The 27,989-nt window shown below is 50.2% G+C and overlaps 10 protein-coding genes across 10 annotated transcripts; 5 read left to right on the forward strand and 5 right to left on the reverse strand.

Annotated features, from left to right (window-relative positions):
• Window positions 1–308: 308 nt before the first annotated feature.
• Window positions 309–1,946, forward strand: PFLUO_LOCUS1678 (uncharacterized protein; the record flags this gene model as incomplete). The annotated part of the gene is made up of 1 exon (XM_073778739.1): window positions 309–1,946. The coding sequence occupies one exon, from the start codon at window positions 309–311 to the stop codon at window positions 1,944–1,946; it is 1,638 nt and encodes a 545-aa protein (XP_073635764.1).
• A 2,780-nt stretch (window positions 1,947–4,726) lies between these two features.
• On the forward strand, window positions 4,727–5,657 carry PFLUO_LOCUS1679 (uncharacterized protein; the record flags this gene model as incomplete). Its single annotated transcript, XM_073778740.1, has 4 exons — window positions 4,727–4,936; window positions 4,989–5,048; window positions 5,115–5,467; window positions 5,546–5,657. 4 exons carry the CDS (start codon window positions 4,727–4,729, stop codon window positions 5,655–5,657), a joined length of 735 nt encoding a protein of 244 aa, XP_073635765.1.
• A 195-nt stretch (window positions 5,658–5,852) lies between these two features.
• On the reverse strand, window positions 5,853–7,647 carry PFLUO_LOCUS1680 (uncharacterized protein; the record flags this gene model as incomplete). The annotated part of the gene is made up of 3 exons (XM_073778741.1): window positions 5,853–6,354; window positions 6,409–7,267; window positions 7,314–7,647. The coding sequence occupies 3 exons, from the start codon at window positions 7,645–7,647 to the stop codon at window positions 5,853–5,855; spliced, it is 1,695 nt and encodes a 564-aa protein (XP_073635766.1).
• Window positions 7,648–8,025: 378 nt separating this feature from the next.
• On the forward strand, window positions 8,026–10,390 carry PFLUO_LOCUS1681 (uncharacterized protein; the record flags this gene model as incomplete). The annotated part of the gene is made up of 6 exons (XM_073778742.1): window positions 8,026–8,816; window positions 8,873–9,632; window positions 9,687–9,768; window positions 9,824–9,964; window positions 10,016–10,160; window positions 10,231–10,390. The coding sequence occupies 6 exons, from the start codon at window positions 8,026–8,028 to the stop codon at window positions 10,388–10,390; spliced, it is 2,079 nt and encodes a 692-aa protein (XP_073635767.1).
• A 222-nt stretch (window positions 10,391–10,612) lies between these two features.
• Window positions 10,613–11,950, reverse strand: PFLUO_LOCUS1682 (uncharacterized protein; the record flags this gene model as incomplete). Its single annotated transcript, XM_073778743.1, has 1 exon — window positions 10,613–11,950. One exon carries the CDS (start codon window positions 11,948–11,950, stop codon window positions 10,613–10,615), a length of 1,338 nt encoding a protein of 445 aa, XP_073635768.1.
• Window positions 11,951–12,345: 395 nt separating this feature from the next.
• Window positions 12,346–13,857, reverse strand: PFLUO_LOCUS1683 (uncharacterized protein; the record flags this gene model as incomplete). Its single annotated transcript, XM_073778745.1, has 1 exon — window positions 12,346–13,857. The coding sequence occupies one exon, from the start codon at window positions 13,855–13,857 to the stop codon at window positions 12,346–12,348; it is 1,512 nt and encodes a 503-aa protein (XP_073635769.1).
• A 943-nt stretch (window positions 13,858–14,800) lies between these two features.
• PFLUO_LOCUS1684 (uncharacterized protein) lies at window positions 14,801–18,382 on the forward strand (the record flags this gene model as incomplete). The annotated part of the gene is made up of 1 exon (XM_073778746.1): window positions 14,801–18,382. One exon carries the CDS (start codon window positions 14,801–14,803, stop codon window positions 18,380–18,382), a length of 3,582 nt encoding a protein of 1,193 aa, XP_073635770.1.
• Window positions 18,383–20,263: 1,881 nt separating this feature from the next.
• PFLUO_LOCUS1685 (uncharacterized protein) lies at window positions 20,264–20,959 on the reverse strand (the record flags this gene model as incomplete). Its single annotated transcript, XM_073778747.1, has 1 exon — window positions 20,264–20,959. One exon carries the CDS (start codon window positions 20,957–20,959, stop codon window positions 20,264–20,266), a length of 696 nt encoding a protein of 231 aa, XP_073635771.1.
• Window positions 20,960–24,605: 3,646 nt separating this feature from the next.
• PFLUO_LOCUS1686 (uncharacterized protein) lies at window positions 24,606–26,661 on the forward strand (the record flags this gene model as incomplete). Its single annotated transcript, XM_073778748.1, has 5 exons — window positions 24,606–24,904; window positions 24,978–24,983; window positions 25,064–25,091; window positions 25,147–25,913; window positions 25,965–26,661. 5 exons carry the CDS (start codon window positions 24,606–24,608, stop codon window positions 26,659–26,661), a joined length of 1,797 nt encoding a protein of 598 aa, XP_073635772.1.
• Window positions 26,662–27,210: 549 nt separating this feature from the next.
• Window positions 27,211–27,966, reverse strand: PFLUO_LOCUS1687 (uncharacterized protein; the record flags this gene model as incomplete). Its single annotated transcript, XM_073778749.1, has 2 exons — window positions 27,211–27,872; window positions 27,939–27,966. The coding sequence occupies 2 exons, from the start codon at window positions 27,964–27,966 to the stop codon at window positions 27,211–27,213; spliced, it is 690 nt and encodes a 229-aa protein (XP_073635773.1).
• Window positions 27,967–27,989: the final 23 nt, after the last annotated feature.

A 27,989-nucleotide genomic window follows, 5' to 3' on the forward strand; every position in this document is an offset into this window, starting at 1 on the left:
AGAGATCAAGACATAGGAAGAGAAAGAAAGGGACGATGGCGAGCAGTTGCAGAAGGGAGCGAAGTAAACATCCGGCCCGAGAGTAGATCCGCTGGGTCGCTCTGACCCCTCGACTGTCTTTCTTTCTTTCTACCTGCTCATTCTCCCTTTATTGTTATTGTTCGCTCAACACCAATTGCTGGATTATTCACTCTGATGGCGCTAGATACACCTTTTGCGCGTCGGTGAACCGAGTCCATCCTGGGTTCTGCTCATCTGAGACGAGAAAGGAGACATAGCCCAACGCGAGAGCTGGACCACGGCGCATCATGGCCAGCGCGAACCCGTCTTCCGACACGAAACGCACGACTGCTACAGTATCTTCGGGTCTGCGCCAGAGTCAGACCGTTCGTCCATCTCCCCCCCAAACACCACAACAGCAACTGCGCTCGGGTTCGTTCACCAGCACGTCCCCCGGCTCCTCCTTCCGGAACGAAGACGATGCAATCATATTCGAGATAGGTGCTCGGTGGCTCCGAGCTGGATTTGAAGGCAATGGCACCCCGATGTGTGTGCTAGGTATCGGCCCCGAAGAATCGAGGCGAGCAGGAGACTACAGGGGCTGGATCGAGGGCAAGGCCGATGCGGCACCACCGTCACATCCTGTCAATGCCGAGGACTGGACGCGCACATATGAGTTGTGGCGCCCTAATCTACGAGATGTTGACCTGGGGCTTGTCGAGGACAAGATCGAACGTCTGTTCCGGGATACCTACAACCAGTACCTCCTGACGGACGCAGGCGTATCCCGCCTGGTACTGGTGTTGCCATCTCTCATTCCGCATCCGTTATTATCGTCACTTCTAACGACGTTGTTCAGTCGCTGGCGCTTCCCTTCGATCACCCTCTTGTCCAGCGCCACCATGTCGGCTACGGCTGCGGGATTACGGTCAGCGCTGGTGGTTGACCTCGGGTGGGCAGAGACGACTGTGACGGGAATCTACGAATACAGAGAAATCACGACAAAGCGAAGTATGAGGGCTATGAAGTCCGTACTGCAGGAGATGGGACGTCTTCTCACGAGCCTGGCTTCGGGCGACCCAGAAAAGCCCTCGGCGGATGAAATCTCAGTCGGGTTCGCTTATTGCGAGGGCGTCACCAGCCGATTGGCATGGTGCAAGAGCCAAGCAGGAGATGAAGCGATGGACGAACTTTCCAGCAAGACCGTCTCGATACCCTCGCCAACCCACCCGGAACAAGAGTACACGGACGTGCCATTTTCGCGTCTCGCTGAACCCGTTGAGAAGGTCCTTATCGCACCAGGTGTCCCGGAGGATGAGTTTGACGATGAAGAAAATTCGATCCCATTACTTGTCTACAACACTCTTCTGGCGTTGAGGCCCGACACGCGTGGCACTTGCATGTCGCGCATTGTTTTCGTGGGTGGAGGCGCTCGAATCCCCGGGCTTCGACAGCGGATTATTCATGAGGTATCCTTGCTGATTGACCGGCATGGATGGACTCCAGTTCGAGGAAAAGCCCTTGAGCGCCAGCGACAACGGCTACGCGAGCTCAGGCTGGCCACGGAGAAACAAGCGTCCAACAGGGAACCGGAGCAGCCCGCAAGTGCCGATGCATCATCATCCACCGATGGCGAGCGACCAGGCCTCTCTAAAGAAGAACCAGAGCTCGACTTCGTGGAGCAGAAGTTGCGTAGACAGAACAAGGACATTCCAGTCCCTAAACAGGGCGTCCTGCGCGAGGTCGAGTCTCTTGGCGCTTGGGCTGGGGCCAGCCTGGCGACGAGCCTGAAGATCCGGGGCATGGTCGAGATCGACCGCGAGAAGTTCTTGCAGCATGGACTCGCCGGTGCGACTCGGGATTCGGAGCCCCCTGTACCCGATCGGCGGTCGGGCCTACGAGCAGGTGGTGATCGGTCCAGCTGGACCCTGGCAGGCTGGGCTTGAAAGACTATCAACATGTACAAAATGCGCGAGTGCAACAATTAGATACCCTTTTTTATCCCTACCGTCGTGTTGTGTTTCTAGTAAGTAGGCCATGAATGATCGTACCTAGCCTCGGCCCGGCAACGCGGGGAATAATTGTCCGACACAACGAACGACACTTCATCCATCTGGAGCATATCCAGCTAACAATGCCCCGATTCAATGGATATGGCGACATTTAGCCCGCCCCCACTACGTGCACCCACGGCATGCGTGGCCTGTAATAAGAAGAAGGTAAACCGACAGTCAGTGAAGCATCATGCCAGGTTCATACTGATCCATCTGCATGACAGGTCCGGTGCATTTTCAACGAAGATAATCGGACATGTCTGAACTGCCAGCGGCATCAATGGCCGTGCTGGTATGTGAGATGACAAAATTCCAATCAAGGGATCGGGAGAATAATGTTTTCAACTAGTCAACGTGAACGCAAGAGGAAACGGGCCCAGACCAGTGCTGGCGTTCACAATGCCGAGAGTCCTCAAGAGGATAGAAGAAGGCGTCGAATGACCTGGACAGAAACTGGCGAGTCAATTACGCCAATCGAAACTGGCAGGGCCTCTTTTGATTCTCCATGCGAACCCAACTCGATAAGTGGAGGTTATTCCTTACCATCCGCCGAATGGACAAGAAACAATGATGCGCCGCGCTCGGACTCCAATCCATACTCATCAGCCCCGAGCTCAAGTTTTATGGCCCGATCTCGGTATTTTGAAGACACAGTGGTGATCAACGAAGACCAAGCGAGATCCTATCCAACCGGAGACGCCGACGGGCCAACAGAGGACGACATCCAACTGCTCCGACTGCAGAGCGCCTTCGACCTTCCGCCACGATCCATCCGGGATGGCCTGATCAACACTTTCATGGAGCGATGTTCGCCATGGATGCCGATCATTGAACGGAGCTGGCTGGAAGAAAGCGGCGCCCAGAAACCGTCAATTCTCCTTCTCCAATCTGTCTTCGTCGCTGCCAGCCGCGTCACCTCTGCACCGTCCGTGGCCGTATATGCCTCCACCCGGCAGTTTTATCGGCGCGCAAAGGTGTTGTTTTGGTCCGGGTACGAGAGAAACCCGGTTACTGTCGTTGCGGCAGTGTGCATTTTACATTGGTATAATCCCGAAGGCCCCGAACATGTTTCCACCAACACCAGTGGCTTCTGGAGATATGTGGGTGTAGGTCTGGCTCATCAGGTTGGCCTGCATAAGGAGCCGACCAATAAACGGGATGCTGCATTAAGACGCAGGCTATGGTGGACTTTGTTTGTAAGGCCCAAATGTTCTTGATAATTGCCGTTTACTGACTCGAACAAGGCTCGAGATTGCTTGATCTCTGCCGGCCAGGGTCGTCCTCTTGCAGTGGATATAGAAGACTGCGAGCTAGCACCACCTTGTATGGAGGATTTTCATGATTCAAGCTCAAATGCGACGCTTTTCATTGCGTACGTCGAGATTAGCTCTATTCTCGGCCACCTTACGCAATGCTGTCGACGCAAAGCCCTCACGCGTCAGGTACGACAAAACATGGAGAATCGCCTGTATCGCTGGATAATGGACCTTGACCCATCTTTGCGGCTATATTGTGAGTCGGGGGGAGAAGGCGGACCTGTTCTAGCTTCGTACAACTTTGAAGCACGCCAACTTAATATTCCGTACCTCATCTGTCTTGCCATCATGTTTCGGCCCAGTTCCGGCAATTCGCCTGCGCCAGCAGTCGTTCTTGCGTCGTCGATGGTAGCAAGAATTTTTGAAGATTTCCTTGCGCGAGACGAGATTCAGTTTCTCGGACCCATATTCACATTCCACCTTCTAGCAGCTGGAATAGGCTTGCTCTCAAGCAATGGCACCCCGGTGTTATGGGAGCACGCAGTTGGCAGCCTGCAACTCATTTACCTGTCCCTTGAGGAACTGGCCACACGATGGTCCTCTGCAAAAGGCAGTTTGAGGGCACTGAAAAGCATTGCTGATAAGCAGCAAAGTACAAAGGCAGACATTGAGTCGTCCATAACAGCGCTTCCCAGGGAGCAACAGCCGTTTTTTGACGGCTTTGGCTCAAATCTCTCATGGGCGTGGGAGTATTATATGCCTATGGAAACTACCAGCCGAAACGAAGAAAGAAGTGGTGTAGGACTACCCGCAGCCGGGACCCCGGATCCCAGTAATATTAGCGAGCAGACCGAATCCCGGGCGCCGGATGCCACTACCATTTCCGCATCGACAGACGATTACCGGCCGCTAACAACTATCCTCGACCCGAACACCGGCTTTGCTATGGGAGATATGTCCCAGGATATAGCCAGTGATGACTTCTTTCATAATCAATACCAGGGAATGGGAGACTGGCTATTCAAAGACTTGGACTGGAGTGGTGATATTACGTGGTAGCTTGTTTTTCTAGTATACCTGCTCTCTATCCCAGTCAGTCTATATAAAAGTACCGAGAATTGAAAAAATACTAGTTATTCCACGAAGACGTTCATACTCAGGTTTCAGTTAATTGTGGCTCGAAATTACTCCAAATTTCGGGTCACTATTAGCTGTGTGCTCTGTTATACTCAACTCCATCTCGGTCTCTCTTCCCCACTTTTCGGCACTCGGCGTTTCGGTCCAAAATCACAATCCTGGGACGATTAATGCGGGGACAACGCAATAACCCAGAGCAACTTTGGAACTCACTTATTACACTTGACAATTTGCCAAATTCTGAAATATTAGAATCTCCTTTCGTCAGCAACCGCCACCATGACAGATATCCCAACCTTTCGCAATCTCTCTTTAGAGAGACGCGGCAATGTCTTCATCCTGACCATGCAGAAGCCCCCAGAGAACCGACTGAACTCGTGGTATTGCCAGGAGATAATTCGGGCATATCGCACTGTTGAAAAACTCCTGGGTCCGGATTCTGATGGTGCAGTGATTACACGAGGAAATGATGCTAAGTTCTGGTGCACGGTATGAAAGTCTCCAGCCAAGATAATCAAGTAAATCTGACAAATTGTATTAGGGTCTGGAGCTGGACGAGTCAGATAAAAATCCATTCGCTAATACAGATGGATTTTATCCCGTCAGTACCGCTGTTTCTTAGGAAAGATTAACAACGAACTGGAATTTCATACTGACATATGTCCAGCTCCTCCACACTATCCTCGACTTCCCGTTCCCAACAATTGCGCTTATTACAGGACATACCTTTGGTGGTGCCTGCCCTTTTGCATTGGCGCACGACTACCGCATCATGAACTCAAGACGAGGTTTCATCTCCATGCCCCCAGTGAATCTGGGCCTGCACTTTGATGGAATCGGCGCCTTGCCTCGACTGAAGCTGCGTCCGCAGGTCGCCCGCAAAATGCTCTTGGAAGCGCACAAGTGGACTGGCAAAGAAGCTCTGGAAGACGGTATTGTGGACGCTGTTGCTGAGCCGGAGCAAATGCTTGATGCTGCTTTGGAGCTTGCGGCGAAGTGGGCACCGAAGGCGAAGATGGGGTAAGTTCAAATTTTTTGTTTTCCAACGAGTTTTCGAATTATTCTTTTCAGACAAAGAGGACTAACTTGAATTGCTAGGGTATACGCATTACTTCGACAGGAGCTTTGGGGAGAAGCAATCAAGAAGTTCCAGAGGATTAGCTATGTTCACAGCCGGATGACTTCGGCTCCGGCCAAGGTCAAGATTTAATGGTAGCAAACACCTGCTCTATATGAACCATCGCCTGTGCTCTCTGTGATTTAAGAACAATTTCGTATTTTCAACGACAATAATAGCGGTTTGCTAAGTAACAGTCCGTACTGCCCATCCTATATTCTTGATCAAAGTTCATGCAATCTAGATGTAGCTGCTATGCAAACTGTCTATACAGAACATGCTCAAAATCTACAACTTGCTCTTCTTATCTCTACTCCATACTTGCACTTCAGGAAGCTCCCGATAATTTGGAGGGAAGAACCGAGGACCCAGAATCTTCTTCTGCACCTTTCCAGTCCCCGACTTGGGCAATTCACCCTCGACCACTCGCAGGATAGTTGGCATCTTGTACCCAACCAATATGTCCCGAAGATCCTCCCTGAGCTCCGAAAGAGTTAGAGTCTTACGGGTCGTCTTCTGGTCCGTCTTCAGACTAATAGTGGCCGCGACGCGCTGTCCGAATTCCTCGTCTTCGACTCCAACCACCATGACTTCGGAGACATAGTTCAGACTCAGAATCTCGCGCTCAATATCAAGAGCAGATATTTTGTAGCCGCCTGACTTGATGATATCAAGTGAGGCGCGACCTAGTATAAAATAGTGGTTCCCTTCACGACGCGCAATATCTCCCGACTTGAAGTACCCATCTTCATCGTGCGCATCTTTCGTTGCCTTTTCGTCATCCAAGTACCTAGAACAAACGGTCAGGGAACAAGAAATTCGCAAAAGGAGGCTCATTACTTACTTGGCAAATATATACGGACCCTTCACGAGGACTTGGCCCTCGTCATCAAGCTTGAGGGAAACGGCCCCAGAGACGATGCCGACGCTATTCGGCGGCGTGCCTTCATGGTTCAAAGGCGTCTTGATGACGGCTCCAAACTCAGTGGAACCGTACCGAGTCAAAATTGGATCGTTTCGGATTTTTCTCCAGAACTCAAAGACTGGTGCTGGAAGTGCAGATGTGCCGCAGAGCATGACCCTAATATTGCGCGCACCAGCGTCGTACTGCTCCCGCACCTCAGGAGGTTGGTTGGAGATGTTCTCTTCGTAGTACCGCATCATACGCATGTAGATGGTAGGAACCCCAGAGAAAAATGTAAGGCCTCCCTTCCGCCAGCGCTCCCACGTCCATGCCGTATCAAAGCTACCGCTGCGGAACTCGATGCATGCACCGGCCGTGATGAAAGGCAAGAAGGTCAGCCCGACACCTGTCGCATGATGAACTGGAACCACGTGGAGAACGGTATCTTTTTCCGTTATACGATAGTGGGCTGCGTCTGCTTCTGCGTTGGCAGAGACATACATTCGGCGGTGGACGGCGCCCTTAGGTGGGCCAGTTGTGCCCGAGGTGAAGATAACAACGCTCGCGCCGTTCATGTCCGGGATGCGGTTAGAAGAGATGACAACGTCATATGCTGGAAGAAGCGTAGGACGGAAATATGATGCGATCGGAGAGAAGCAGGGAATATGAATTCCCTTATCCTCGCCCATGGAGCGCACCACAGACTGCCCTAGAGTCTCGCAGGTGGTGCTAGCCATTAGAGCTACGCATTTTGCCTTCAGCAAGAAGTACGAGGCTTCGTTAACAGGCAAGGTCGCGGCTGTTTCCCGTCAGTCCTAGTCTATTGCGTGGCTGAAGACACTTACCCATGGGCACCACTGCAGCGCCAACCGCCAGGATAGCAATGAAGCCAACGGTATATTCATATCCACCTGGCGCTATTAAACCAATATACACCTCTTTGTCCTCGGCTAGATCCCGACGAGCTTTTGCACTGAGTGTTTTTTCCAACTCATTTCGAACTGCCACTACATCTGAGAGCACGTGGTGGTAGGTTCTCTCGATTCCGGCGTTCAAGTCGCGGACTGCAACAGGCGAAGGTGAGTGCTGCGCGTATCGCAAGAGCTTGTGAAAAAAGGGAAGATTGGGCAAAACATTCTCGCCCACATGTGAAGGCACGAATAGAGTGCGGTCGCCCATATTGTTGCTTTTGTCACGAAGCAATTCGAGTTTCTTTCGTCTCCCTCGTGTTAAGGATGGCCCGTTTGCCCCTCCTCTAACCCCGGGTGAGCGCATTGGAGTATATAATGGACTCGGAATAAATCCGCTTGCCATAAAGACAGCCAATCATAGCCAGTGTTTGTCCATTTTATCCGGCTACTTCCACACGATCTCCCCCGCGTGGGAGTGGGAGGCCGGCCGGCATTCGGCACTCGGTGATTTCTGGCAGCTCACCACAATTGACCAAGGTAGTTGCAGCGAAAGCGGAAGGTTTATGAAGCAATCGTGTACCTCAAACTCAGATGTTCGTCTTCCCCGTTTTTAATGTTGTAATTTGAAGTACTGAAAGCGCCCAAAATGCCCGACTTCACTGATCGCCTCCGTCCCAGCCAGCCTGACGGGCCAACAACACTTGCTCGTGAGCGAGAGCGGTCTAGTGTTTCGGTGAATGAGCTGGCACAACACCTACTTTCAGCCGATGGATTCCTGGAGCGACAGGCTCGAGTTCTGCCAGTGTTGCAGCGAGAACCACTATTCTCCAAAGAAAAACAGCAAAACTTGTCGCGACCCGAACGCTTCAAACTGGGACTGGCGCGAGCGAAGCTGCTCCGTCGACTTGCAGACAAACATGCCTGGAGTACTGTCGACTATAAAATGGCTGAATATCTGGTGGATGATGTCTCGCCATACTTACTGCAGATGGAGATGTTCCTTACCACAATCCGCGAGCAGGCAAGCGAGGAGCAGCGCGCATACTGGCAACCTCTGATTGAGTCGTGGAAGATCTACGGCGCATACGCACAAACTGAACTCGGCCATGGTAGTAATGTTCGCGGACTGGAGCTTGAGGCGCGCTGGGATAGTCGCACCAAGGAGTTCGTGCTGCACAGCCCTACTTTAACAGCCAGCAAATGGTGGAATGGAAGTTTGGGCCGCCTTGCCAATCATGCCATCGTCGTTGCTCAACTACTTCTGCCTGAGCCAGGCTCTCCAGACAAATTTGTATCCCATGGACCTCACCCGTTCATTGTGCAAGTGCGAGACATGAAGACGCATCAGCCTCTAAACGGAGTGGTGATTGGAGACATCGGCCCGAAATATGGATATATCACCATGGATAACGCGTATATGCTGTTCGAGAACTTCCGGTTTGTTTTCGAGGTCTTCGCCGAACAAAGAAGCTTTGCTAATATCATGCTGTTAGAATCCCTCATTCTGCGATGTTATCCCGATATTCCAGTGTCAACCCTGACACTGGTATCTACACGAAGCCAGAACAGCCTGCCTTGGTGTACGGATCCTTGACCTACGTGCGCGCAAACATTGTCCACCACGCACGACTCGTCCTCGCGCGCGCAGTGACCGTTGCAGTGCGCTACACCGCAATCCGCCGACAGTTCAAAGACCGCGACGGAGATAAGAAGGGACTGGAAATGGCGGTCCTTGATTATCCCACTGTTCAAATCCGAATCATGCCTCTGCTAGCAACTACCTTTGCGCTGCACTACACCGGCCTGGCAATGCGGGCAGTATATGAGAACACGAGAAACGAGGTTGAGCAAGGCAATTTCCGGACACTGGCGCATATGCACAGCATGTCTTCTGGGCTGAAGAGCCTCTGTACAATGCTTGCAGCAGACGGGGTCGAGACCTGTCGGCGCGCATTGGGCGGACACGGCTTTGGTGGTGGAAGCGGTCTTATCCAACTCAATAATGACTACCTGTCTAAGCCTACGGTCGAGGGTGATAACTGGATGATCACTCAGCAGGTAGCTGCATATCTGATCAAGAAGATGACTGCCGCAGCGGAGTCGTCAAATACCGCTGCTGCTGACGAAACAGATGCGCGGTTCAAGGAATTCGTTCGAGCGAGAAGCAGTGCGAACTCGCGTCCGGCCCAATATAATGTTCTAGAAAATGATCAAGCTATTGTCAAGAGCTTTGAGCACCGGGCCACTGCATTGGTTTGTCTACAATTTTCAAGTCGAGGATGAGGCATTCGTGCTAACGAGATACAGGCATATGACGCATATGAGCAGCGAATCTTAAAGAAGAAGAACTGGAATGAACTGCTAATCCAACTGCACAAGCTGAGTCGAGGTAAGTTTGCAAAAATATATGCAGAATACCTGAGCTCTATTACTCACGCAAACAGCCCAATCCCAATCGATCTTGGTCTCCACGTTCTTTGAAGCCCTCTCCACAGACAAGAATCTCTCCGGCTCCACCAAGACCGTGATGTGGAATCTGTACCGGCTGTTTGCCCTGTACACAATGGAAAACGAGGGCTTTGAATGTAAGCAGCAACTGAGTGTCCATCATCCTTGTTACACTTGGCTAACGATAGCTCGTAAAGTCTTCCGCTGCAATGCCGTCTCACAAGCCGACCTCAGCTGCCTCCCAGCCCGCGTCCAAGACCTGATGGCGCGTATTCGGCCTCACGCCGTGAACCTGGTTGATTCCTGGAAGATTCCCGACTATCTACTGGACAGGTAATATCCCTCACAGAAAATAAGTGATACATGATGAAGAGAAAACTAATGATTGGACTCATCGGAGCAGTGCACTTGGTCGATATGATGGCCGCGTTTATGAGGATCTATATAACCGGGCTCATCGTCTGAATCCGTTGAACAAAATTACGTTCAACCCGAATTACTGGGAAGAGGAGATTGTCAAGGGGAGCGGGGATAATGGGTCGACTATACTATCAAAGCTGTGAAAGACGTTTCCAGATGCATGTAGGGGGATGTCAAGCTAGTTGCTACATTGAAATATGCAAGTCAAGATTATGCTATATTAAGTATGTAACATGGGTTAACCAGGATGTCGCAACAAGGCCATGACCGAACAACTAATCACTACAGGAGTGCCAGCCAAGTATGCCTTTTGCCACCTAGAAAATCCAAGAAGAAATGAAAATAGCCTGAAGAGGCAGACGAATCTAGCAATTGCCGAACTGATAGACAGCCCAGTTCACAAGAGGCGGGTCGGCAGGGCCAACAATCTGGTAGGCGTCGCGACCCCACTCAGGCTGGTTGATGCCATCGATCCAGTCCTCGGTTTCGATGACGACGCAGCCGTACTGCTCCACATACTCGGCGCCGGGGCTGCCATCCTGCTTCTGGTTGCGCTCCTGCTGCGACTTCTTGGTCTTGATAGAGCCGTTCTGGCTGTTGCAAGTGTAGATCTGCAGCGCAGCCTGGTTGGTGATGACGTCAAGGCTGATTCCGGTGGTGTCGGAGGCCATGGTGATGGAGCTGACCATCGAGTTCGGGGCGGAGTATCCGGGGTCGCGGTCGGTGATCCAGCAGGTGTCGTAGCCAGTGCAGCCAGTACCGCACAGATTTTCGGTCTTTTCAATGTCCTTGCCAATCAACTTGGGCTGAGTGAAGTCCAATGCACCACCGTAGGTGTTGCTGACTTCAAAGATCTCGCCAGTGGGGACCTCGATGCCGTCTGCACCGATGTAGCGAGTGGACAGAGGCATTTGGAGAGTGGTGTCCTTCAGAACGTTTTGTTTCTTGAAGGCATTCAGGTTCCAGTAGAGGTGGTTAGCGAGCATGATCGGAGTCTTCTTGGTCAAAGCCTCGGACACAATTCTCGATGTCAGCTGCGGCAGACCCTTGGGATTCTCCGCGGTGACCTCGTTGTCGACCGTGAAAGTAACAGTCGTAATGACGTCTCCTGGGAAGTTTTGGAAGCCTTCATCAAGCAGGGAGAAAGTGATAGAGGAGTCCGTGTGCGGCCCAACTGTCCAATTGCGCGCGTCGTAGCCAACGAAGCCACCGTGGAGGGTGTCCTCGCCGTCGTGCTCATTCTCGGGGATGTGGTAGGTGTTGCCGTCGATCGAGAACGTGCCGTTCTTGATGCGGTTGGCATAGCGACCCACCGTCGCGCCAAAGTAGGTGTGGTTGGTCTCCGTGTCGTGCAGGTACTCGATAGGATCATCGTAGCCCGTGAGGACATCCTGGACATGGCCGTGGCGGTCATTGACCAGCACAGAGGTCAGACGCGCCCCGTAGGGAATTGCCTTGACGGTAATGCCCTCCGCCGAGATGGTGTAGCTCGTGAAGCGGCCATCCTCCGAGCTGTCGGACGACGACGACGCGGGGGCTGCCTGCGCCAGGAGAGGCAGGCCGGTGAGGGCCGCCGTGAAGAAGGGTTTGAGATGCATCCTGAGGCCGAGAAGAGCAGTGATGAAGAGGAACACGACACAGAAGACAGACAGGAGACGGGGAGTAAAGCAACGGAAGTAGCCGAACCGGGGAGCAGCATTCATTTTATGCGGGCAACAGGGCCATTCCAAACAACAATCAATATGGACCAATGCCTAAATGGGCTGACGCTAGGGGGCGGGGTCAGGGACGGAAACCGGGGTACAGTCCCTGGGCTGGATAGATCGAAAGGATTACCCGAACGCGATGATGTGACCGTCGGGCCAATTGACCAGTCACCGCTCGTCAAGTGGGCGCAGGATGGGAATGGCAACGATCTGAGCCCTGACTCTGGGGTCGGAGACCCAAACAAGCACCGGGGCTGACTAGGGTCCGCTGCCCCTGACGGCACGGACTAATGTTACCTCAATTAAACCGAGTCATGGTCGCTAAAACTCCGGTGGAGGTGGAATGTGCTAGGGACGCAGGCGGAAGGAGTCTCGCCGATCTCGAGTCCGCCTCATTTGGGATCAATGCTTGTATGTTGCGCTATGCTCCGGTGAGCGGATCTGACTGGTGCAAAATATGCCCAGTCTCTCGCTAGCTGCGCCTGCGCTAAGTGGATTTTGGCCTCCTCCGCGTCCTCAAAGTGTCTGTGAGCCGACTTTGGCCCGAAGTAGGGGGAATCCACCCCGCATTTCGTGTAGCTGTCGGGCAATGTGCCCTCGTACAAGAAAGCTCGTAGATGTTTCGCGATGCAGACCGACGGTACTGCAATAGAGCAATGCCCATAGCCCTGGACCTCGACGATCTGCGATCCCTCGAATGCCTCGTTCGCCGAGCGGGCAGCTACCAGCGGGCACACGGGGTCATACGTTGTCGAGAGAATTAGCAGTGGATGCGCCGTTCTGATGCCTGTGCGGGGTACATAAGAATGGGTCTTTGGCACCACCCACTGCTGCCGCATGTAGTGCGTTTTGATCTGCCCAGGGCTGAAGAGACTATGATTGAACAACGGCATGATCTTATCCAGAAACGCTTGTCTATCCTGCGGCCAATGTTCCGGACCACTCATCCCGTCGTTCAAAGTGATAAACTCGTTTGCTTCATGGCGCCAGTCCCGAACCTCTTCAATGCCATATGCCAGAAAGGCATCGCTCGCATTTCCTTGGATGAGTTTGTACATATTGTCCGCCAGCGCAGTCCACAAGGAAGGTTTGTACAGGGCTTCCAAAAACCCATTGTACCATACCTTCTCGTAGTCCAACAAGCCGTAAACGGAGTTGTTGATGTATACACTGGTGGGTTGTCCTCGAAGCGTGTCCATGTACGAGAGCACCGTGTCGCGCAATTCATCGGTGGATGTGGCCAACGAGGCCAGAGGGCAGTTGTTCACTCCGTCCCTTATACACTCATCAAAGAAGCCATTAAGCACCGTGTCCGTGTCGACCAGTGACTGTGCTTCGAAAAGCCCTTCGTACCATTCGAATTGATTGACAACCCCATCAATGATGACGCGCTTCGACCGTTCGGGGAACAGCTCTGCATAGGTCTGGCCGAGCAGAGTACCATAACTGAATCCCCAGTAGATCATGTCTTCCTGACCCAGTGCATCAAGAATACTGTTCATGTCGGCGGCTGTCTGGGGGGTGTTGAGATACATGCCATACTCCTCCATCGTGTCATGGCATGCTCTGGCAAAGTTCTGCGCCCACGCGTAAACTTCGGGGCTATCACCCAATACATCTAGAGATCGAACGCGAGACAACTCTTGTCGGGTCTTGTCGTCCGGGTAGCAAGAGGCTACTGGTTTCGAGCTATTAACCCCGCGAGGGTCGAACGAGAGCAGATGGAAACCTTCGCCAACTATAGCCTTCAGCTGCTCGCCTCGGCGATAGAGCAAGTCGAAGCCGCCCCCTCCAGGGCCACCGGGGTTGAGAAGGAGGTTTTGGGTTGCGTTGCTGCCGCGCATGCGAATAAGTGGGATGGCAAAGATTTTGCTTCCGCAGTTTTCCACATCGAATTGGTCCATCGGAACATTGATGCTGCTGCATTCGAGCGGGCTGCCCTCGATGTTCCCGCAGGGCTCCCATTTGATATGCTCTCCATTGTATTCGAGGAGTCTTGATTCATTTCTTGATGGCACGATGCTTAACCGGCTATGGGAAAGAATCCAAAGACAAAAAAAGAGAGACGGAAGAATGATCCAGTGTTTAGGGCGCGAAACCCATCGTTGCTGATTATTCCAGGCCAACCCTCCCAGTAGATGCTTCTCATCCATGACGTGTTTGTCAATGGGGTAATCAATTCATCGAGCGGAGAATAATGTGTGGAGACGCGGCCCCCTCAAACGGCCCGGGTCTGTTTAGCCCGATAGACCAGGGTTACATTGCTGGTACCGCAAATGGGCTTCCGGGACTCGCTAAGACAAATGGCGTTATCGGGGTTCGGAATTTCTGCCGTTGACCTAAATTGAGCTCCGACACTAGCAATACTGTAGACTAACTACTGCTAGACCCGGAGGGAACGGACTTGAGAGAGAGTTCATTTGGAGTTCGCGTAGATTGATTATGTTGATGGTTGAACTCTCTTTGTCGCCCGAACGAAGCCAGTTCAGAGTTGCTCGTGTAGTCCCATCTGCTAATTGTTTATTTTCGGCCGCTCAATGGTTAGTTAGGAGGCTAGCAGCGAATAATAATATCGTTCGTTCAAGTAGGTTCATGTAACTAACACACTTCCCGATGAGGAAGGCATTACCTAAGCCACCACCACACGCGCCCTCCCTATCGGGAGACTTGTTTATCCCCGCGCTCAGTTCTCTGGATGATTGACATCATCATCTACTGTTTGATGAGAGAACGTCCTCTCTGGTCTCGTCTGTCTGTCTGTCTGTTTGATTCCCCTGCCGCATTCCACAGGCGCTCGCTCCGCCCCCTGGCGGCACGCGTGCCTGGATTCCCTCCACAAAGCCCACCATGTCGACCTCGTCGCGCAGTCGCAGCTCCTCCCCCGATATCCTGGGTCCACCAGGTGACGCTGAATACCTGATTTCATCACCAGTCAAACCTTTCGCCGGTCGTCAAAGCTGGCTATCTCCTGCGGATACGAAACGCCAAAACACTCCGGCCAAGCGACGGCGCATCGGCCTCAGTCCCGAGAGAAGCGCGCATTCAATCCGGTTCGATGATGTCCTGCTTCCTGGCTCGCCAACCATGAAGCTCGATGGGCGCCAGCGTTCGCTTTCGCCAGTAAAAGATCTCTCGGAGGGGAATGTGAGCCCGTGGCGCATTCGAGTCACGCTCGAGGCAACACAAGATGAAGAAAATCAGGTTAGCCCGCGGAAGCGCCAACGCTCTACAACAGTCACAACAAAGGTTCCGCTCAAGGATGAAAGGAGTCCTCTGGCAGAGAAAACACCGCGGCGTCGCGGTCGCCCACGGAAATCTGACGTGCAGGCGCTCAACGGGTCACCATACCCACGAAGCCCTGGGAACACTCCCGCACGTCTGGCTGGAACTGGAACTCCGCAGAAAAAAAGAGGTCGACCGCGCAAAAGCACCCCGAAGCCAATCGCTCAACATCCGCCGGAGTCGAATGAGCAACCAACACCGTCCATTGTCCCTGACCAGCCAGGGAGTCCAATGGACATTGCCGTCGATGACGATGTCGAACCACCTCGTGATTGGACTCCAATGAACCTCGAAGCCGACAGGACCTTTGAGACCGACTCGCTCGGAGCCGATGACTTGCCTGTCGCAGACTTCAGTGAACATCCTCTCTACACTGGACAATTTGATGTGGACGTCCGGGATACCAACACGGACCACGAGTACGGTCGAGAAACCTACGACACGCCACTAGTCGGAGAAACAGATTATCAGTTTGACGTGAACGATGATGAGAACATCCATTCAACGCCTTCGAAAATGCCTTCACCAACTCGAGACCTATCAATCTTATCACCAAATATTACGCAGCATGCGAACCGTGCCCCTACCTCACAGCCCACATATCCAACTCCCACATCTTCAGTCGAAGAGGACAATCAGACCGGAGAAGACGAGGAAGAGACCAAAAGCCCCCTTGTGGAACAGGAGCGCACAGCCGACCCGACAAGTCAACATCGCGAGTTTGATTCTATAATGGAGGGCGAAGGATTCAGCATGGTGTCCCTGGACACGCTTTCTTCAGCCAAGCAACATGGATTGGCTTCCAGCTCCAGACTCTCTTCCAGCGGGGCTCTGAGGCCGTTTTTGGAGCGCGAGAAGGGTGGCCCTGCTGATCGTTTGAAACGAAAGTTGCCCGGGAGTATCGATGAGCTTCGACGTGATCGCCAAGCCTCGAAATCGCGAAGCCCACAGGCCAAAGTCTCCTCTCCTGGGTCGCTGATGCGATCTCGGATCGATGCAATGTCGGATCGTCCTCCTATAAATGCTGGCAGGAGCCCTGCTGGAAGAAAAGCCATTGGAAGAAGCCCTGTTACGAATGATATTCGGTATTCAGAGCTCTCTCGCTCTCTTCTCGCTGGAAAATCACCGATTGTCCCCAAGAAAAGGCCTCTGATGAGCTTGGCTCGACTTGTTCGCGTTGGGATGGCGTTAATGGGACCATTTAAGTCACAAGATGGCGAGCGATCTGATTTTCAGAACACAGCTCGCAAGAGCCGCCTGGAAGATGTGTTCAGCACATTCAGTCCTGATACCCAGCGAGAATTGCGAGCTGCCTTGGGGCTCGGACAAGAACTTGCCAGGAGACAGTCGGAACTCGAGGAAAAACGAGCCACAGAGTCTATCGCGGATGCGGAGGATTCTCTTGAAGAGGATATCGAAGAGGATCAGGATGAGGAGTTGGATGATGTTGACGAACTCGACGAGGTAGAAATTATCCCACAGCCACCGCAATCGGAGCAGAGGGGCCGTATGCACATGCGCTCGATAAATGCACAGCGGGAAGCTGAATGGCAACGTGAACGAGAAGCCGTTAGCCGCCAGGCCCAAACAACAAACGGGGGATCAGTGATCTACGTCGACAGTGATGAAGGCGGCTCACCGACCAACGAGGACGAAGGTGGGAATGCACACGATGGCTATTTTCAAACAGACTTTGACCAGGAGGAGATGGACGACGATGTCGAGCCCGAATTTGTTCCTGAGCCACGGTCAACCGACAAACAGGAACCAGACGTGGAGCCTGAAATCTTCGACGACGCCTTTGATGATATCTGGCAACAAGAGGCTCGTGATAATAGCCAGGTGTCACATCAATCAGAAGACCGATATCTTCAGCCCCTCGAGAGTGATCCTGTCAGTCCTTGGCGAAGGATTGCTACAAGCATCAGTGGCGGAAGCTCATCCCCATCTCAATGGAACCTCGAACAAAGCACCACGCCGTACCTTGGTCGGTCTCATATTCACAAGCTACGCGAGGAGGAAGTTGATCTTTCAGCCCTACTTGCGGAAGAGGATACACCGAATCGAGCTCGTTACTACAATGGGACCAGTACACCTCGCAGCGCTACGAGCCACCGTTCCTTGATGCAACAGTCCCCAATCAACGGGTCTGCTGTGCCAGGGAGCTCGCAGCGTTTGACTGCGCGACATGATCGTCTACAACCTCTTTCTCAGTCCAGTCCAGTCAGCTCCCCAGAGAGAGATGGCATTGATTTCCCGGCGACACAGCACCGAAGCCCGGCACTGGAACATCAAGGAGACGATAATGATTTGGACAGTAGCGCCTCTGACGCCGCCCCTCTTACCGATCCGGGATCTGTTCATGAGGACCTTGCAACTACTCCAGATCCTGAGCAACCTGCCAACGGTGAAACCCCTCCATCCTCTTGGTTTCAGAGAATCACCAATCTTACCCCAAGGTGGTTGAGAGCACCTGCTCGAGGCCGAAATGAGAGTATAAGCTCTGTATCCGGAGACGAGGATGAAGAGAATGACGACCTGAGCGACGAGGAACGGGATGTTATTGAACCGGCCGGAGAAATTGTTGAACATATTCATCCCCAGCCGATTTCGATCTCTTCGGATGAATCATCCTCGGAATCGCCGCATGCACCATCTCGCTTTGAGCAACAGAATCGTGGATCTGAAATGGAAGAGGCAATATATGACGAACGAAGTGATTCTGAAGAAGTTGAGGAATATGGCGACGAATATGACATCGAGGAAGAAGACGCAGCACCCGGCAAACTTGGCTATTTCTCTGATGTCCACTACAATGCTCTTCGGCGTGTCTATCAAATGGCAAAGCGGTCTCCCGAACGCTTCCAGTACTATGATGCCCCGGGACGTGCTCATATCATCGGCGACTGGATCTGGACGTCCGATGGACATCATGGGGTGCCCATCACGCAGCTGCAGTTTGCCATTATAGACCGCTTTACCCAGGGGCTTTCCAGAGCCGACGTCCAATCCGGTGGCGACGGGCAGGTTGACTGGACAGAAGCCGACCTGCATCGGAGATTGATCAGCATCATCATTGGTGAACAAATCCGAGAGGAGAAAAAGGCAAAAGCACTCAGAGGTGCTTCTGTGGATACGTGGCGATGACCACCCTCCCATTTCTGTGCATGGCATATGCTTGGGCCCATAGAAATCCGAGCCTTATGTTGGTGGCTCTTTTTGGGGGATGCGGTTTTTTTTTTTCGTTATGTTATGATTCCCTCACGGCTTGGACTTGGATATCAGGCTTTTTTTTGGTGTTCGTGGTTGATCATTCATATTGTTTAGCGCCATTGTTCAGCTGCCTCTTGTACGACGTGTTGTATATGGCCTTTTCTCTTTTGGATTCATACCATTTTATTTTGGCACATTTTTGGACAGGGCAGTGTCTTGGGCCTCTTTGCAGGCACCCGTTAGGCCTGGTAAATGGAGCCTTGGGTCTCGAGAATACATCTGGCACTAGGCCCAAGCACGTCTTATCACTTTTTTCTTGAAGTAGTAACGGCATTTTAATTGGATGTGTTCTCGCAATTTCGGCCGACGCTGCAGCCATTATCCCCGCAAACCCAATCATAGGGTTCTGACTAACCGTTATTCTCGCGTGGCCAGCTAAACAAAAATGTGGGCTCCATCAAGACGATGCATGTCGGGTCAACAACCCCACTCTTATGCGAGTTCTTGGGTGCTCGCCTATGTCGTTGTCACCCTAGGTTGAAATGCGAGGACTGCTTTTGTGGCAACCGACTCAGGGTTTAAAAGCTGCCAGAGACACTACAGATCTAAAAGTTTTCTTTAGAGTTTTACTTATCGAATTGTTATTCCTCTCAATACCCTCGACGCCCCGGCAGTGCTATCATGTCCGCTTTTACCGTCATTAATCGCGCGCTCCCTTTTCCACTTCAATGGAAACGAAGATTGTCAACGTCCAATACAAACGAGAAGGAGATAGAATTCTTCGACGATAATAGCGACCATGCCGACATGAACTCCGATGGTTGTGATATTCAAGCCAGCAGCCCTGAACTAGAATGTGATATCTCGAACACCGTGCATCTAGTGGTGAAAACGGGTCTCGGCACGGACACGGACCTCTTTCCAGGCATAGACAATTTCAAGCACATTGAGTTGGATGTCAACTCAGTCTCCGGCGACGAAAGTAACTTTGAGGATATATCACAATCCCTATCACCTTGTATCAACATCGATCCCTCAGCTCGGTCTCGGCGCATTCGTGCCGTCAGTTGGACAAATATCATCCGAAGCCAGTGCCACTGGACACAGGAGCAAGAGCAGCGGTTGCAACTTGCGATGAAAGAGCTTGCTCGGTGCCAGAAAGCATGGAGCTCAGAACAGGAGCTATGGTTAACACATGTATGTGATATCTCAAATTTTGGACGAGTCATATCAATGTCTACTGCTGTTCATTTTGATCACGTATACAGACACAGAAACCAGACTTTTCTAGGTTCTAAATACTGATGATTATTTTACCAACCGACTAAGGTCCAAGCTTTGGGTGACGAGAAAAAGGCCCATCAATGCTTTCTCCTTAAGCGCAACAGACAGCAGGATGATGAGCGATATCAATTTAGGAAGTCGTGGAGGAAGCGTTCTACCGTACATTAATAAACTGAACACCGGAATATAGTTATCCAATGGCTTGAGAGGCCTAGGAAAACTGCGACTTCTGCCACGGCCCGGTTACGCGAGTCCCTACCTGGGCCCAGAAAGAGGAGTGGCAGTACCGGCTAAAGTATAAAAAAGCGGTTCGTGCCTGTTTTGCTTGTCGTGAATTTGATTCTAGTATTGCATTTCTCGCAATAAAGACGGGATAAGACAAAGTATGTGTTGGGCTTATGTGCTGGACTGCATAGGGAAGATATGGCGCCATGAAAGTACTTCTGGGCATTTTCAGTATTTGTGCTTACTCAAAGCGTGATTGAATGTTTCATTTTGAAGATCTGCTTTGCTCTTTAAACTACCTAGACTTCATTCTTGGGCTCCGTACGATGCGGGACACTTTCGGAAAATATCAGCTACCTTATCCATAGGTGCCGCCAGTAAGCTGGCTGCTGTTTCAAAAGGCTGTTTACTGGGTATCGACGGATGCGACCTAGACGGAACAAACATCTTCGTGCGGATAATTGACCGTGATAGAGCCTTGCTATCAGCTTGTGACAGCGCGTCTTCCAGACTGGTGAGATTCTCATTTTCCTCTTGCCTCGTATGGATCTTGAGATCTTCAATAAGCACATTCAATGATGGCACAAATTTGGGATCTGTTGGGTGCAGTTCCTGAAAAGCCTTGAGCTGCTTCTTGATCTCTTGATGTTCGCGTCGACCTTTCTCAACGCGCGCACGCCCGTCCTTGAGATTTTCGCTGATCGCTGGGTAGATAACGAGCTCCTCTCCAATGAGGTGCCTAGCAAGCTCCCAGGTAAACTGATTTTGAAACCGGATTTGCTCATCGCGGTCAGTAGAATCCAAGATCTTGTGGCTGTGGGATTCTAGCTCGCGATGGGTATGTTGGACATGAGGAAGAATGCGATCGTATGCTGCTGGCGCAGCTGCTTCATCTGTGAAGTTGCGAAGCGGTGGGGAAATGTTGCCGTGAAGTATATTAGAGCGAGACTGCCCTGATGATGGTGTCGCGGCTGTCACTGGGTCGCTAGATGCGGTGGCCATGGTGGATACGTGGATGCAAATATGACGACGAAAGGCAAGACTGCATCGAATAATCTAATTTGGAGCTTCTCTAGAGTCAATGATTGAACATGCCAGTTTCAAAACGAACAATAAATTAGTGGCGGCCGTGGCTGTTGATCAAGATGCCCGGCCCTTATTTCCGTGCCTGTCATCATGATAATATTCGACCCTAATGGACACCTATGGCACATTCTGACTCAATAACTGCTTTTTATTTTTTGGAAAACTCAGAATGTGAGAAGCTTATATTCTTTGGATGAGAAGCATGCTCAAGGGTGATTATTTAACAAAGGAGACATAATCCTTTGTGATAGGCAGAGGGAGAGTATAATTCGGCATTATAACTAACGGTACGCCATGTAATGAACATGTTAATTACAGTAAGTCATAGTTAACACGTCATATTACACCTAGTGGAAGGAAGCGGCGGTATGCGGTGGATGTAATAGCGGAGATCCCGATGTTCCATGCGGGGGATTGGTGTTGGACTTGTGCTCCGGAATCCCGCATAGCGCGGCGAAATGACATTGCTAATGCCGGGCGAACCTTATTTCTCCACTGGGCCAAGAGACATTCCCCGCATTTTTTCGCTTTCTGCTGAGTTTCCGTGTCCCCAGTTTTTGAAAATCTTCTTACTATCAATAATCTACTCCTACATTTCACTTTTCCAGCGAAAATTTCAGGTCAAATGCCACAGTACGTCTTTAGGAAAGAAGGTCCTAAGCGAGATAAGTATACCTCGCATGCTTGGTATGAAAACATTCGAGTTCTCAGTGTCACCGAGCTATCCCTGACTATTTGAAAGTTGCGAATGTCATCGGCGAAAGGTAAAAGTGTGTAACACGAATTCAAATGGGAAATGGCAAATTTGATCCAAGTTAGCTCATGAAAAACTTTGTAGTGCTCTGGAGGCTCTACATGCTCCAACTGTCAAGTCAGGGGCATTCAATGCACCTATGAAGAAACCAACCAACGAGGACGAAAACCAAAGAAACGACCTGAAGAGTCTGCGATGAAGTATGCCAAACTCCGCACCTATCACACCGAAAATCTTTGCAATTATTCGTGACTCATACTTTATTTTCTTTAGTGAAATGAATTGTGGAGATAACCCGCCGAGGAAGAGGAGACGTACTATGTCTTTGAAAGATCAGCTTGCCAGACTTCAGGATAAAGTTGATGATCTATACAAAAATCGCAACTTGGAAAAGGGAGATTTGCCAGATATCCATGAAACACAAAATTCACCGGAGACCGGCACGCAGTCAGCCTCATTGCCTGCGACCTCCTCGCCTTTGGGGAATACATATTCAATGAATGACTTTGAAAAGTTTATGGACAACAGTACTGTGTTCTCCCACGAAGTGCACACACCAACTCTGTCATCCAGAATATTCGAAAATACCGATACCTTCGTTGCCCAAGCCTTATCGCCGAGCAGTGTCGCCATTAGCTCCCAAATTGGCGCTCTACAAAAGCTTGCTACCAACCAGCGGTCGGTAAATCCCAAGCAGCCTACTCAACAAGACCACATCCTAGTTCATTTACCAGAAGCCTCTGCCTTGTGGTTTCGGGTGGATAGCTTCTTCCAGGAGTTTTCCTGTTACTTTCCATTCTTACGCGAGGAGCAAGTGCGAGAGAGACTTTCTACTGCGTTGAACTCAATTGGTTACGATGAAACCAACAACAATGTCCCCGTCAATGCTGCCAATTGCAAGATCATTGCAATACTGTTCAACATGATGGCTTATGCAGATGTGGTGACCGAATCACACTCTCTCATGGAATCTAGGCCTGGATCTCAAAACTATTGTGAAGGATTAAAGCTCATGCAGTCCATGGGAAAGCTTCACGATAACGACATAGAGACTCTGATCTACCATACTCTGGCTGCAGCAATTTTCATCGCAACGGAGCTCCTACACATGGCTCTACAGAGCGTCTCACAGGGATTCCATATTGCTCTTCGTATTGAACTAAACAATCAAAGACGGTGGCCAGAAAATAAGGACGACGACCTCGCCTGCCGCCAGTCCCTTTGGTGGACACTCTACTTCCTTGACAAACGCATTACACAGAAAATTGGGATAACATACTCGGTCAGAGAGAATGAATGCGGAGTTCGGGAATTTCAGAATTCAGAAAAGGATCTTGGTTCGCAAGCACATCATGAGTTATTGCAAAGCATGATCTCGTTCGGTCAGCTCTGGGCCAGTATTTGGGACGAATTTTTCTCTCCAAAGGCTTCTACCAAAGAAGATGCATGGGAGGATATGGAAGTGACAGATACTAAGATCATCCTGGCTTATCGCAGACTGCCTTCGCGACTCCATTGGAATTCGCAGGAAGTCGATGACTACCTGAGCAACAACGAAAGTGAGAAGCAGATCCGGAGAAGGCTTCTTGTGTTTCTGGTAGGATTGGTGCCCCGTGTTTCTTTTGATATTTATCTAATCAATGGCCCGGTTATAGAGATTTTCATGCCTTCGGCTCAGCATACGCCACAAATCTCTGGTTTCTACCAAATATGACATTCAGCGACGCGAATCATGTGTTTCACTTTGCCGAACAATCGTGGAAGCAGTAAAAGCTTACACAGAAAATTTCGGATGCCATAAGCCCTCTGGTTATATTTTGACGTCTGCGTTGGTCGAAAGTTTATACTGGGTAGAATTCGAGCGTCGACAGATATGGCCCGTTTTCTCACAATCCTTCCTCGAAGGTATCAAAACAGCGACGAGAAAACTTCTCCACGATTTATCAATGAGTGTTAGTGCTGCGGCAAGAGCATATGAATCACTGCGAGAAGTCTTTCTCACTGAGAATCTGGATGAGTTTTGCCAAATCTCATCACAAGGAGAGTTGGCAAATGCTGCCGGCAGCACAAACCATCTGAATTTTATGGCAGAGAAAATGTGGCAAATACCGGTGGAATCGGCTGAATCGAGGCAGGGGCAAGATATACCGTCTGACTTCAAAAGTCCCTGGGACCTATCCCCTCGTAGGACCGTTCAGGGAGTTGAAAACATTTTCAACATGCCATTGGAGCTTGATTGGGATTCCTTAATCGGCTCATTACCACCGGAATATCCCTCACCTTAGGTTATAGTCTATGAATAATGACTTGTTCTACAGAGCTGTTCAGGAAATTTGAAAATCTTGATTTCTTCATTCAATCGATGCGCTGAGATAGCTTTGACTTGAGTTATTGCAATTCACATCGTGTGCAGTGGCACACTACAATAAATGAGCCGGCATAATGAAGCTTTGCGTCAACCACAGAATGTCATTTTTGGACAGACTAAGCTCGGCGAATTTAGGCAGTTCCGCGGAAAATATCGAAAGCAATAGCTATCCCGAAACAAGTTAGCTTCGGAAGACTAAACCAAATACCGTAAGCAGTAGTAATTTGAGGAATTTCCGTTACAGAGAGGTGTTGGAGATCGGTAATGAATTAATTTACCATTTTGGAATTGAATTATACCGAGAGAACAAGCTCCGTACCAGAAACAGACCGCATTATCCGAGAAATGATTCTATATATATGAAATGATAGAAAATCGCCATTATACTCAGCCCAGATCTCTATCGCTGCTTAGAATTTATCTGTAAGGCACCGCCCGCAATGTCTTCACCGGCTAGACAAGATGCTCTGCGCAACTACCAAAGCGTTCTGCCCCAGGCGCCCCCCGAAAGAGGGGAAGCTACAGAGGAGTACAAAGGCATTGACGAAATTGCTTATCAGCTGTCACGACTACCACTAGGAACATCCAGGCCACTCAAAGCGATTGTTGTTGGCGCTGGCTTCAGTGGTTTGGCTTTTGCGCGCGAGGTTGAAACAGGTCAACTCCCAAATGTGAATTTGACCGTCTATGAGAAGAACGCTTCAGTTGGAGGAACGTGGTATGAGAATAGATATCCAGGGTAAGCGGCTAGTTCCCAGATAGGGCAAGATCTCTACTTGAAGTCACCGAAATCGCTAACCGACTGAATACAGATGCGCGTAAGACAGGCCCTATCATGTTTACAAACCGAGGTTGTTCTATAATAAAAGTGTGCTGATATAAGAAATGGTTCAAACAGTTGCGATATTCCGGTTCACAACTACCAGGTTACTACATATTCGACTAGTTCTCAGAATATCCGACACTGACTATAGTTTACAGTATTCCTGGGCGCCATATCCACATTTCCCAAGTTACTATGCGACTGGACCAGATATTCACAGCTACATTGAAGCAGTGGCAGATCAGCATCAACTACGCAAATATATCAAAGTATCGCACAAGGTTCTCGGTGCCAAATGGATCGAAGAACGCCAGAAATGGCAAGTTCAGATTGTTGCGACAGACGGAAGGCAGCTCATGGTAAGTAATCGCACAAGCAAGGATGGCGAGGCGGGCGAGCCTTTCATCGAGGAATGCGATGTTTTTATAAATGCAACTGGATGCTTCAATGATTGGAAATGGCCTGCTATACCTGGCAGGGAGATTTTTGAAGGCAAAATGATCCACTCAGCAGCGTGGCCAGATGATGATGATGTCAGCCTTAAGGGTAAGACTGTTGCTCTTATTGGTAACGGAAGCACTGGTGTGCAAATCTTGCCTGCAATTCTAGATGAGGTTGATAAGATCTACGTCTTCATTCGTAGCCCGACGTGGGTGACAGCAAGCTTTGCACAGAAATTTGCTGGACCCAATGGAGAAAATGTCTTTTTTTCAGAAGAGCAAAAGGAGCACTGGATGACGCACCCCGATGAATATCTTGCATATCGAAAGGACGTTGAATCTGAGCTCAATTCTCGGTTTAGGCTCTATCTCAAAGACTCTGTGGAACAGAAACAGGCCTTGGATTTTTCCATTTCACAAATGAAGAAAAAGCTTTTGGGCAAGCCAGAAATCAAGGAGAAATTGATTCCGGAATTCGCGGTTGGGTAAGTGCCTGAATGGATTCTGTGGGCATCATCGCTGACTGTGGAAAACAGATGCCGTCGTACAACACCAGGAAATGGATACCTTGAGGCTCTCTGCTCTCCAAAGGTAGAAGTAATCTGGGGTGGTGTAGCCTCCTTCAACAAGTCTGGCTTGAAGTCCCAGTTCGGTGATCAATTTGACGTCGACACAATTATATGCGCAACTGGTTTCAACATGTCGTTCTCTCCCCGTTTTCCTGTTATTGGTCTCAATGGAATCAATCTTCAAAAGAAATGGGATGTAAACCCTGAATGCTATCTTTCTGTCACTGCAGCTGAAATGCCCAATTACTTCGTCTACCTAGGCCCGGCTAGTCCTCTCGGGCATGGAAGCGTTGTCAGCTCGCTCGAACGAGTTACCGAATATATTAGCAAATTCGTCCGCAAACTCCAAACGGAGAATTATAGCTCCGTGGTGCCAAAGTCATTTATTCCGGGTGCATACCAAAAGCAGGCTCTTGCGTGGCTGGAAAAAACGGCTTGGAGTTCTCACTGTGCATCGACCTACAAGAACGGGAAGTCTGACGGAAAGTTGATCTCGCTTCACCCTGGCTCAAGGTTGCATTACTTCCAGCTTCTGTCCAACCCTCGATGGGAAGATTTTGAATGGAAGAGTTTATGTCCTGATGAAGATTTGACGTTTGCTTGGCTTGCAAATGGCTTCATTGTCCAGGAATCCGGGAGCAACCACGATGATGACTTAACGTAAGTAGTTCCCTATTCCCAAGCCTCCGTTAAGCTAGGACTAATAGTACTGAGGCGAGCAGTTGGTTCCTTGATCATGTTGAGCCTGAGAAAATTATCAAAAAGATTGATTAGCCATTGCTACATGGTTGCCACTGCAACAGTTCACAGGTATTCCAATCGATGACAATAAAGGCTATTATGGAATACAATCAAGTTCATGGATAAGCCAAAATAAGATTCAAAGTACATTAGGACTATCTACTGAGTATGGCCGACAATAGTTGATTTACAAACGGATATTATGTTGCCGATCTGCAAGTTCCGATATCTATTATGGAAAGAGCAAATTTGACAAGTACAATCCAATTAGACGAAGACTACCGGATCTAAAGAATTCGCAAGCAGCGAGCGACACAAAATAGTGGCATCTTGAAATATCAAGTCTCATAGCGCAGATATAGATTGAAAGTACAGCATTGGCACTGAAAATAAGAATATCAGTATCCAGCATCTCTGAGTAGTGAAAGCTGGCAAAGAGCTGCAAGACAACAGGAAAAACAGAGGGATCGCCCTATTCAAGCTTCTCGATTATGGCAGATTTTCCTTCGGTGTTATCCACATGGTCAAAATCGTTCAATTCGAGATTGGCGTGATCTAGGTCGCGTTGGTAAATAGCCACCAGGTCATCATCACCGAACATGGCTGCAATTTCTTCCAAAGGTTTTTTGAGTGTATCTTCGTAGTAGAAAAACACCACCGCTGCACCAATTGCTGGGATGCAAATGAAAAACAAATAATACCGCCACGAAATTCTGGCCATGGCAGTTGGAGCCGCAAGGAGCCACATGAGATTGGAAAGGCAGAGAGTGGCCATACCAATTGCAAACCCCTGAGATCTCAAATGACTGGGCCAGATTTCGGCAATGTAAAAGTAGGTAGCTCCGTCCAGAAAAAGAGAGTAAACGGCCTGGAAGGTGAATATCATGGCTGCGGCTGCCGCAAACCCGGGCTTGCTAGAGCTGTCTAGGTAGAGACGCTGAAGGATCGTCTCTACCATCATCACTAGGGCACATGCCATGAGACCTATAGCAATGAGCCAACTCCGTTTGACACGGTCCACAAAGGTCATGGCGACCACGTTGAAAACCAAGCCGCAGAGCTGGAAACCAGCTTGTAGATTGAGAATTTGCATGGTCTCAAAACCTAGTCCTCGCCAAATAATCGAGCCATTGTCTAAAATATATAGATGTCAATAAATTGATCAGGTGGCAGCGAAAGCACAAAAATGGATGCACTTACTAAGAATTACCAGAATGCCGGAGCTCATAATGGCAAATTCTAAAAAAATAG

Source organism: Penicillium psychrofluorescens, assembly GCF_964197705.1.
Source record: "Penicillium psychrofluorescens genome assembly, chromosome: 1".
Taxonomy (NCBI): domain Eukaryota; kingdom Fungi; phylum Ascomycota; class Eurotiomycetes; order Eurotiales; family Aspergillaceae; genus Penicillium; species Penicillium psychrofluorescens.